At 37.8% G+C, this 11,891-nt stretch overlaps 1 protein-coding gene across 1 annotated transcript in view; it reads right to left on the reverse strand.

The window, feature by feature from the left end:
- Positions 1 to 1,390: 1,390 nt before the first annotated feature.
- Positions 1,391 to 11,891, reverse strand: part of LOC107086651 — a 44,388-nt gene continuing 33,887 nt past the window's right edge. The window contains exons 16-26 of the mRNA XM_015377740.1: positions 11,323 to 11,766; positions 8,989 to 9,238; positions 8,809 to 8,898; positions 6,016 to 6,318; positions 5,742 to 5,912; positions 4,808 to 4,985; positions 4,602 to 4,718; positions 3,664 to 3,948; positions 3,290 to 3,522; positions 2,941 to 2,990; positions 1,391 to 2,342 (exon numbers count right to left, since the gene is read on the reverse strand). Coding sequence (XP_015233226.1) covers positions 2,961 to 2,990; positions 3,290 to 3,522; positions 3,664 to 3,948; positions 4,602 to 4,718; positions 4,808 to 4,985; positions 5,742 to 5,912; positions 6,016 to 6,318; positions 8,809 to 8,898; positions 8,989 to 9,238; positions 11,323 to 11,766 — 2,101 coding nt within the window. The 3' untranslated portion in view covers positions 1,391 to 2,342; positions 2,941 to 2,960. The remainder of the gene's footprint in view (positions 2,343 to 2,940; positions 2,991 to 3,289; positions 3,523 to 3,663; positions 3,949 to 4,601; positions 4,719 to 4,807; positions 4,986 to 5,741; positions 5,913 to 6,015; positions 6,319 to 8,808; positions 8,899 to 8,988; positions 9,239 to 11,322; positions 11,767 to 11,891) is intronic.

The raw sequence follows: 11,891 nt of genomic DNA on the forward strand, positions 1-11,891 counted from the left end.
TTATTAGCTTTGCAGTAAGGAAGTTCTGGTTCTTTCTGCATGTACAGTAGTTCTTGTAGTGCATGTAAGGGTTCTTTTCTGGGATCATTAGTTTTAAGGTCATCTGTTACATAAATGGTGGTTTGCGTTACATGTGCATGACTGTTTGTCCTGTGTCGCCCCAATAACAGCTAGAGATAGGCAGAAGGGGTGGAAGATAATTTAATACAATAGAAATTGCATTACAATTTTATTCAATAACGGATATGTCTTTTCAGATGTTTCATTATACATTACAGTCAGTGGTGGAAATTAACAAAGTACATTTATTTGATTACTGTACTTAAGTACTTTTTTGAGTATCTTTACCTTACTTGCGTAATTTTTGGGGGGTACTTATAACTTTCACTCCACTAGATTTCAGAGTCAAATATTGTACTTTCTACTTCATTCTATTTTTAGGAAGCTGCTCCTTACTTGTTACTGTTTGCTCAGTTTAGCTTATTAATCCACTGTTGTATGTAATGTCAACATGCAAGATAATATATCTTAGGACTGCATTTGGATACCACTGTTTTAGAGATTTGCATGATGTTTCACTGATGTGAGTGCTGTCTGTCTGTCTGTCTGTCCGTCCGTCCCTAACTGCCTCCCTCCCTCCCTCCGTCTGCCTGCCTGCCTGTTTGTTTCCGGCCCGGACTCTTTCTGCATGGAGTTTGCATGTGCTCACTGAGCGTGCGTGGATTCTCTACGGGTATTCCAACTTCCTGCCACAGTCCAAAGACATCACTGTTAGGTTAATTGGCTTCCCTGAATTCTCCTTAGGTGTGAGTGTTTGCATGAATGGTTGTTTGTCCTGTTTGTCTCTGTGTTGCCCTGCAATTGATTTTGGGCCTGTCCAGGGTCTACCCCGCCTCTCACCCATAGACAGCTGGAGATAGGCACCAGTACCCCTTGCGATCCTGCTTGGGATAAGCGTGACAGAAAATGGATGGTTTTACAACTTGGATGATCAATTGACCTGTTATTCAGGAGCCGAGAGAACCAACATGGAGAACAAGTAAACTCAATGCACATTTGCCATATTTTTCAAAATAGTCAAACCCAGGAACATATAACCTACTTGAATCTTGAAATCTGATTAAGGAAAACAAAGCTCCTATGTCCTTCCACGTTTGCTTTATTTTATTTACCATCTAAATCTTCGGTAAAGTAAGGCCATCTAACATTTTCATCGTTTCTCTATGTCTCGTTCTCTCTCATAAGCTCTATGCAACTGAGAAGTTTTGGCTGAAACAAAGAAATGATAAAAGGAAAGCAGATCCCCACAAGTTTGATAATCACATCCTCACTTTTTATTACAATCGAACTGAATAAATTCAGAACAAATCATTGACATTCAAACTGCCCAATAAATAATAAACAGAACTTAAAAGAAATAAATAAGAAATAGTATAAAACTGACAAAAGAATTGACTGACTAAACCTAAAAGCACAAATAGGATATGAAATCTATGCCTGTCATAATTTGGATGTGAAACTGCATAAGCTGCAAAAAAATAAAATAAAATAAATTAAACACAATTTTTTTATCTTTCAAATATAAATCAAAAAGTCACTTTAATAATCTGCAAAAATCAATAAAAACTCATTTGTTTTGTGGACCCTTGTGGGTTTTAAATGCAGTCTTGCTGTTTGCTGTTCTTCTGTAAAAGTTTGAGTTTCCTCCTTGAAGGTTCTGTGTATGTTAACAGTTTAGTCATTACATATGTGTCTTTCTGTGTAAAATAGAGCTAAAACACAGGCTTGTGGTCTGTCCCATCAGATGAATAAGTTATGAAAAAGACTTTCACATTAATTTAAGAGAAAACATTAGAGAAATTTAATCATATGCATAAAGGTACCACAAATCTTCCAATAGAAATCTGTATAAACTGAAATATGTGTCGTTTATGATCATTAAAATACAAAACTCTTCCAAATACTTTCAGCTTTGCCTCAGTAAATTGTCCATAGATTTAACTATACTTGTGGCCAGCTTCTCTAATACAGTCTTAAGTCTGAGCAGTGGATAAATGTATATAAACACTCAGGACGGTAACCTTAGATAAAGATGCTGGTCCTGATGACTTCCAAAGGTTTAATAAAGTTGTTTGATCCCATCAAATATAAAACTGTTACATTTGCGCATGGCAGAAGAAACCACAGTGATGGCTACAGCTCTGGAAACCCAAAACTGATTAAATAAAAAAATTTAAAATACAGTCTTGCTGATAAGATACATTTGCTCTGAAGCCCAAAGAAACATCTTAGTTTATGTAATCCCTCTGTCTTCATGGAGTCTGCAGCGGGGCTCAGCTCATCTGCAAACACAGTTAATGCATATATGACACTTTGCAAATGAGCACGTTTCCATGAATTCTTATACATCAATACATTTCTAATTATTATATGGCATGCCCAAATTATATAAAAGTACAAAACAATCTTTTTATATCTCATACACCTTTTTCTTCCTTTGGCACATTTTTCTTCTTTGACTATTTGAGCTGATATAACGAGTAAATTTCTCCACTGTGAGATTCATAAAGTCAATCAATCAATAAACCAACCAATCAATGAACCAATCACATATACTTTATGTAGCAAAAAATCAGAAATGCACAGAAAAATCGGCTGGGGGCAAAGAATATGTTCGACGAGAACAGTCATGACTGCTTAAAGGTTGATGGGCAGACAGGGAACGCAATGAAGGCGAGTCTTGCTGATTATTGGATGGCTAATGACTATTGCTAAAATAGCTTCAAATGTGAAGTCTACGGTCTTCTTGGTGATTTGCAAATTGGTTCTCTTTAGTTAAAGCTTTATTAAAACAAAAACAGAGACTTTCAATGAAATCCCAACTGATGGATTCATATTTCCAAACTATATCATTTCAAAGTGTCATTAAACAACTCTTACCGTCTGTTTAGAATCAAGGGTTAAACTTCTGTTGATCTTCCCAGCTTCCCCTGTAGAGCAGAACCAAGTTCAGTTTCTTTAAAGACAACCTTTAAGTAGCATCTGGAAAGTTGATAACGTGATAACAATGGCTATTACAGACCTGATTATTTATTTAAAAAAAAAAATTATACATTTCTGTTTCTGTTTTAATTTTTATTATTTCAAAAAATAAAAAGGCTGGTGACCTTCTTACTATAATTATTTGGCTCATTTAACTAGAGAAAAAAATTTTGACATTTAAACAAGGATTATCAAAATAGTTATGTTGAGATCCCACCCTGTTGCAGTGCTATGCGTTTATTTACACCTGAGGTTTGGCCAGATGTGGAGGCTTAGGGGGGACTCCAGGCTTCTTTCTGGTAACTGCAGGCGAGCTGTTTTTCCTCAGACTGGGGGTCCCGTAACGTGTTGGTTTTTGGTCTGACCTCTGGGACACAGACGAGGAGTCGTCTACTACCTCTGCACTGAGGGCAGACAGACAGCTGTGGTCCGGGCTGCTGTACGGATTCATACTTTCTCCGGATGAATCAGTGCTGTCGACTAAAGCACAGAAATTAACCAGAACATGACATTAGATCAATCATCATATAAAAAATTTATAAATTGTCCTTCCTTTTTCCTTTTTCTGCCAACTTTTTGAGACCAACCAAAAATAAAACTCAGACTAAACAATAAACTCACTCAGAGGACAGTAGGTTTTCCACTGATTATAGTGAGGATGAGGATTACGCTGAAGAAGAAGATGGCCGTTGAGTTCATTTTCCATCACGGCCTCAGGGGATGACCCAAATCCTGGGTTGGTTTCCACTCCGTGTGACAGGTTTCCAAGGAAACCAGTAGGGGGCAGCGACCCTCGGCCAGAGGAGGAGGATGATTGGCTGAGGGTGGTGGACGTGGTGCTGCCGGAGCCAATGGACTGAGGTCGGGGATAATCTAAGCCCCTGTGTGAACAACACGCCACAGGGACTAACACACAGACGAATGCCATCAATGAGAATATAACACCTCTCTCTCTCTATATATATATACTAATAATTGGCTAAATAATTAGACAACTTGGGAAAACATCCAATGTTATGCTGATACTACTCAGATAAATCTATCCATAGCCATATATCTTTACCACTCCAGTCACTTTTGAGAATACAAACTGTAAACATGAGTCTCTAATACTGCACCTATGGCTGAGCTCAAGCCAGTCATCCAGATGTACAGAATGCATGAACAATACTTGGCCAGTCGACAGGCTCTCCTACCTGAGCTGTGGATCTCTGCAACTACTAGAGAATAACAGTAGTTCATCTGGCCTGCCTCTCTGGTCATGCATTTAGATGTTTGTTTACTATTGCTCCATATTCCCTCTATATATGAACCCGAAAATTTTTTTTTGTGAGATGCTTAAAGTTTTGGATATTGACTTTGATTTCCTGTTTCCCTGCCAAACTGTATAGTAACAGTACGAGGTATAAATTAAAGGTAAGTGAACCTGGTTAAGATCATATTGAATTGTGAGACCTGCTGTTGTAACGCCCTTAGATGTATTGTACAGGGTATCTAGTGAAAATGTGCTTAGAATATTTTCAAATGAAAAATGTTTGTGAGTGTTATGAGCCTCTTACTTCTCCCTGGCGGGACGCAGCCAACGGCTCGATCACATATAGCTCCATCGCTGGGTTCAATATCCATAAAAGCACCGCGACCTGCTCCCATAAACACCCTCTCTTGTAAACGCAGCTCTAGAACACATATAATATATCAATAAAGTTTTTTTTTAAATAAGTAAACCCTGAAATATGTTTTTGATCCAAGTATCTCCATAAAATACCTCTACTTTGAGCAGCCTGGTTCCACAGTATCCTCTCCAGATCAGTGGTCCAGGCTTTCTTCACTTCAATACTTGAGGCCTTCAGAGTGTAGGTGTCCTCATTTTTCCTCCTGCGGAACCAGATCTCAAAGCACAGACTGCTCATGCCAGAGTTGTGGGTCATTCCTATATCATTTGTCTGGACAACAAACACACAAATATACAGAAATGATGACCCACCAGACCTTTAGATACCAGTGCTATTATAGTGCCAAAAATATATATTTGCAGAGGGAACATTCCTTGATTTTCATCTGAATATGAAAATGCAATGTCATTATTTCTAATGGTAGACATACAAAAACTGTTTTGATTAGAACAGAGTTTCTAAAAATATTCTAATAAAGTGTTTTTTATTTTTTTTATGTCAGAAAAAGAAGTGAAAAATGTTTCAAACATCCCTTATTTTACTTAACATATTTCAGTTCATTGAAGAGGTTTGTGCGGTGATGGAGGGATGCAAACATGCTGCAAATACCAGATGTACTACAAACCCAAAAATTTAAACCAAGACACAAATATGCAAAATATGTGAAAAGAAGAAAAGTTGCAAAAGAAAAAAGGTGCAATCACAGAAAATAATGACCAGTAAAGTGCTGATGAGCTGTGAACACAAAAGCTGTTGCAAACATGTAAATATGGCTAACAAACAAAACACATGCAATAGAAAAATACTGCAGAAATATTAAAGAGATGCCTGTCTAGACAACTGCAGGGTAGAATGAAAATGTATTTCCTTTCTTCACTGTTTTCAGTATTTTTTATAATTGCTGCTTTTTTTAGTGGTTTAACAATAAAAACTGCATTTTACTGCAAATGCAATGCAGTCTGCTGCACATGCAAAGTAGGAGCTGAAGATTCCAGTAGCTATGTGTTAAAACAAGTAAATGCAAACCTTAAATGACTGCTTGTAGACATAAACATCATTTCCAATATCTGTTCTCTTGGGCTTGCTGAACAGAATCAAATGTTCAAAGAGGAAGACTCGACGGATGCATTTTTTCTTCCGAAAGAAAACTGTGAATTCATCTTGGCGGATCAGCTGCCCCTGCTCTTTCAAGTTAACCTAACACACAGGGAGGAAAACATAACCAGAAAAAAAAGTTTCTTTTTATGTCATCTAACATTAGTGGTTAATGTCTACGTGTTCTGCTAATTTCATAACTCACATCACAGTCTTGTATGGCGTCCATGGTGAGTAAATCGTTGCCGTGACGCATCTGGAACTGAATTAAGTCTGCAGCAGCCTGGATGTCGGCTTTCTCTCTGTCTCTCTCAATCCTTGTCAGATCCGGTGCAGCCACGCCACACACATGTTGTGTACTTGCAGCAGCGTCCTGCGGTTTTGTTCTGCACGATGCGACCAAGGCCAGCATGTCTTGCAGCAGCAGACTGTACTTGCTGATCCTCTGGATCGGCCTGAGCAGGTATGAAGAAAGGTCCATCAAGTCCCCAAGTTCCTGCTGCTTTTTCTGAAACATAACAAAAGTTACACCTTTTTTAATGCAAAAAAGCTGTAATAGCTCCCTGTGCTTTAAAAATAAACATTTGGTGTGAATTACTCTCTAAACCCATGTAAACTGTTCAGAGTTTATTTTATTTAATCCTTGTAAAAATAAAAAATAAAATGTTAGACAGGAAACACGGAAATGGAAACATTGTTGATGCAAAACAAAATTCATACATAAGTGACTTATAGTTGACAGATGCAGACAGATAAGCTAAAATGGCCAAATAAATGATGCAAACTCCAAAACACACAAACATGTAAAACATTGGAAACACAATAAGGCTCAAAAGAAAAGTTCTGCAATCACAGAAAATGGCATGTTCTCTTCTCTGGAGAATTGGGTCACTTTATCATGTAGTATACAATATAAAGTTCACTGACACTGTGACTGAAGCAGAAATGGCAGCAAAGCTTCTGTTGCACTGATTTTAAAATTCTAGTCAGGGATGTGACTTATGGCGCCCTATTGAAATTCCTAACCTTTTACTGTGTGAACACTGACAGAGCTCAGGTCTGCTTTGGCATGTGTCAAAAAGTAAAAGCCTTGTTTATAGTATATATACACCTAAAAGATCTAAGGTTTCTCAACTTAAATATCTTTAAACAAACCTGCTAGACAGGGTCTTATCAACGAGATTCCCAGGATTCTAGCAGTTCAACACCTCAAGTTGGAGGTTATGGAACCTCACACATAAACAATATTTGGACACAGTCAATCATAAAAAAAAATAAAAAATAAATAAGATCAACCCCCTTAACTGTATTACTTTAGACCTTTGTCCCTGGAAAGCTTTTTCAGGTTTGTGTTCTTAATTAGAGAACTGTTCCCATTGCAGCTGTTCTATGTGCAGCAAAGCTTTATTTATTTCTTATTAGCAGGTATCTAAATATAGCTAGTTAATAAAACATTAAGAGGTCTTTTGAAATTTTAAATGCCCTCATTACGTGTGTGAATCAAATTAAATTGAAAAGTTGAAACTTGTTGAATTGCAAAAAAAAATATATATATTTATATATATATATATATATATATATATATATATATATATATACTTTATCAGCTTAAAAACAAAAAGCTGAATGATGAGTTTATTTATTACAGCTTTTTGTTGGATGTAAACAACATTCAAAGAGACTTGTCCATGTTTTTTACTGCAACCAAAATTTGTAACTTTTCTAAAACCACAAAAATAAGGACACATTTGAATTGATGGAAGAAATACGTTTTTTATTTGTTAGAAAAGGCAAATTAAATCATTGTAGTTACAATACCTAAAATAGGGTCTCAGGCATTTGTTTTTTTAAAGACCCGCATACATTTTTTACTAGTGTTGCACCAATACCGATACCGCACTAAAATGGTGGTATCGTATCGGCAAGTAACAACAAATAGGGCACTGATACCATTTTGAGAGCCAAAAGTGTCACGGTCTTAGTTCTGTTAAGTTTTCTTTTGAGTATTCAGTTTTACTTTGCTCCATGTATTCTAGTTTTATTGGTTTAATTCATATTGTGTTGTGTTTTCTGTATATTTGAGTTCTTAGGTTTTTCTCTGTTGCCCTCTTTTGCTGGTCTCCTTTTCCCTAGCTCCTTTCTAGAAGCCTCTGTTCTCACCTGCTCCCAATCAGCTCATTAGTCCTGCCTTTTTTCAGTCAGCCATAAATACTCTCCCTGTGCAGTTCCTCAGTGCTGGTTCCTTGTCTTGTCCTTATCTGGTTTGTGTAACATTTTAAGTTGGATTTTGGATTCCTACCTCTGTTAACAGTTATCATTAATTAAAACTCCAATAACTCACATCTTTCTCCCTGCCTCTGTATCTGGGTCCTCAAAACCACAATCTAACCTTGACAAAAAGTTTATTTAACTATTGTCACGCATTCCAGGTAGGCAATAAAAATAACTACTGGATTCACTTTGTATTAGTCTTTTTCCTGCTTCACAAAGGTAGGCAGCAGCTTGACAAAGCCATGATGGCAATTACTTTACATCTCAGAAATATGCAGTTCTTCATATATACATACATCAATTTCAAAAAGATGGTATCGGCCAATACTGCAGAGCCAGGTATTGGGGCCAAAAAATGGCACCATACAAATGGAATGTTTTCTCTTCTCTTGGTCCATATTTTTTCAGTCTTTTCTGAGCTAGAAGTTCACAAGAGTTACTCAATGTATTAAGCTGGGTTCAGAGAAATCTGATTTTAAAAATAAAGTCATTAGCTGTTTTTTCTCTTATTCCAAATCAGATAAAGAAAAGAAGTTTAAAAAAAAATCTTAACCAAATTAAAATGGTTGGGGTTGGACCTCAAATTTTGTACAACAGAAATATTTCAAACTGTCAGTGAAAATCTTGCTCCAGATATCTTGTAAAAACTGTCAATCCAAGACCTGAACTGCTCTATGAAATCACGTTTACAGATCCCTACTAAAAGAAAAGGGAGACATGAACTGACCTTGAAGATGTCATGGCGCCGATAAAGAATAAGAGCATCTGACAGAGGTTTGTTCTTGCTGTACAATGCATACAGGCCAAAACTCTCACTCTGCAGGGAGTCAATGTTATGATTAATGTTTCAATAAATGTTAAATTAAAATTACAGTACAGGATCCAAAATTGTGCCGTTATTTCTCACATGTCTGAGAAAGCAGCGGGCTACCATGGCAGGCTGCCTCTCGCAGGCCTCCAGCTCTGGGAGGAAATAGTGGCTGTGGAAGTCATAAATCTTCTCCAGGTTGCCAAAGATAACTCCTCGTTTGCCTCGGAGATCCTGAGGAATGTCCAACCTGTCCATTAGGGGGAGGTAGTGAGTGAGAATGTAACCCAGGGAGCGAACATACTCCCTCTCTGTAAACACCAGCTCCTCCATCACATGCTGCAGCCTCCTGGTGACACAAAGAGAAATAAAACCCATTAGCTTTGATCAGGCATGAAGGGGAGGGATACAGCATGCAAAAGGAAACAAAAAATAAATTATGTTTTCCCTATTTTCCCTATTCATGGGTTAACTGAAATCTTCAAAAAAAAAACAAAAAAAACAACAAAACACAAAAATGTTTGAGAACAGAATACGATATAGATACATGCAACAGAATGTAATGAGCATATATAAAAATCTATATAAGATGCAACCAGAGCAAGTGGAGACGCACAGTTTCAGCCAATAGCTGAAATATTTGCTCCATAAATAAATAAATAAAGTACATTCATATTTCCATTTGAGGAAATTTGCTATAAATTAAATCAGACATGTTGATTCCTAAGATGAGCTCCTTTTCAATATCCTGTAATATTGGCATTGTGAAACAGTCAGTTTGTATTATATAATATCTACACATTAAAAAAGCTATTTCAAAACACAGTTGCAGATCTGTATCTGTTAGCAATGCAGTTTGCCCAAAAATTGACATATTATGCCTGGATTTAGAGAAACAAAACACCTTAGTGAACGCATTTTGATGTAAATGATCAGAGCTGTTACATAGATTAAAAGAAAAAAAAAACACCTCCTGTTGAAAGCTAGTGATAATGCTGGAGCAGAGGAGACAAAGAGGAAAAAACAACTTGCTCTGCTGCAAAGAACAAAAGCAGATCATGGATGTCAAAGAAGGATTTTTTAGCCCATCTTTCAGTTATCTACAATTTTTTCAGATTAAATAAACTATGTTCTTTTAATTTATAGTTAAATAGTCACTCTTAAGAACACAGAATGAAAACTGTAGATTTTAAACATTTGGATGCTACCTATGTTTAACCCAAAATGTATAACTATTTGAGTTTGTGCTGGGCGAGCAGCCCTGAGGAATATAAGCACTGCAATGCAAACAAAGGGGGTGCGGGCTAATGAGGTGTTAAAGATATGTGCAGCCAGATCAATGCAACTGAAACCTCAGATTTTTCCAATTAAACAAAGTTATTAGGATTGAATTCCTCTTGATTCTTTGATCTTGGGCTGCTCAGTGGAGCAATGGTTAGCACTGCTGCCTTACAGCAAGAAGGTTCCAGGTTCAATTTCCAGTCTGCATGGAGTTTGCATGTTCTCCCTGAGCATGCGTGGGTTCTCTCCAGGTACTCTGGCTTCCTCCCACAGTCTGAAAACAACTGTTAGCTGTTAATTGGCTTCTCTAAATACTCCTTAAGCGTGCATGAATGGTTGTTTTTCCTGTTTGTCTCTTGTTTGCTCTATGATGGACTGGCGACCTGACCATGGTGTACCCCGCCTCTCGTCCCTAGACAGCTGGAAATAGTCACCAGCACCCCTCGCTACCCCGCTTAGGATAATCCTGATTGAAAATGGATGGATAGAAACTAAAGAGCCATTTGCTGCTCTGGAAGCCAAAGATAAAAACTGATCTTATGACAGCAGGCCTGAAGCAAAAAATATAACATCATCATTATCAAAATAAAACTGTAAAGATAAAAAAAATATCACAATCATTAGAGTTTTCTGTGTTGGCGCATATTATTAATAATTTTTCATAAATTCATCTAGTATCATGTCTTAAATACAGGGGCCATAACATAGACTAAGACCAGTCCTACAGCTGAAAAGGCCCCTGTTGGCCACTGTTTTGCCATCATTTTTTGTAAAAATAATTGTAAATAGTTGCACAAAAAGGTGGGCATCACGCTGCTGTATGAATTTAAATTGCAAAATAAGTTATGAAATCACTCTAAAGGCTGATAATGTCTTGAATGATAACAGTTAACCGGATGGTGACATCTAGGTACCGTTATCAGCATCAATTGTGGGTTTGCGCTTGATAATTATGGAATACATATATGATAAATGAAAAAAAAAAAAAAAAAGGAAACACTAGGGCACAATACCTGAAGCCCTTCACTGTCAGCTTAGGGGCAGAAAGAAGTTTATTAGATCTCAGCCAGTATTATAGTTTAGAATAAACAGATAAAGCATCAAGTATTTCAGCAAGAGAAGTTATCTATCAATTTCATGCAGTCAACTTACAGAGAGCTGCTAGCGTTCTCCTGTGGACCTGGTAAAGAAATGGCCCTCCCATATCCCTCAGGGGGGAGGCTGGAGTGTTTACAGCCGTCTGCTGCGTTATCCCCTGCAGCCCCACGGTCGCTCACACAAGAGTTTTCTGAGCAGAAGCTCCCGTGGCGGGAGATCTGGAACTTCTGGGCCTCCTGCAAGATTCGGCAGGACGGCTGACCGTGGTGGGAGCAACCTGACGGTGGTCCAGACCCCTTTTCCCCCGGTGTGAAGTCAGCTGTTGAGGCTCGGGTGGAGTGTGAGTCCTGGCTCACTGACCTCCCTCCAAGTCCCCGTCTCCATGGAAACCACTGGCAGCCGACAGGATGTGACTGGGATAAAGCAGCAGCATCCCTCTCACTTCTGGCTCTGCTTGTCTGTCTCTTCCTTGCCTCCTTTACTGTTTTCCTCACTGACCTGTTTGAAAATGAAACAGACCAATTAAGTGGTGAATTTGACTTTTTACTGTTTCTAAACCAATTGAAAAGTTTCTGTTCAACCTCAACAATTTAACTAACAACTCGGAACCCGCAAAACGTTTT

The sequence above is a fragment of the Cyprinodon variegatus genome, unplaced genomic scaffold (assembly GCF_000732505.1).
Source record: "Cyprinodon variegatus isolate N-32 unplaced genomic scaffold, C_variegatus-1.0 Scaffold158, whole genome shotgun sequence".
Lineage (NCBI taxonomy): Eukaryota > Metazoa > Chordata > Actinopteri > Cyprinodontiformes > Cyprinodontidae > Cyprinodon > Cyprinodon variegatus.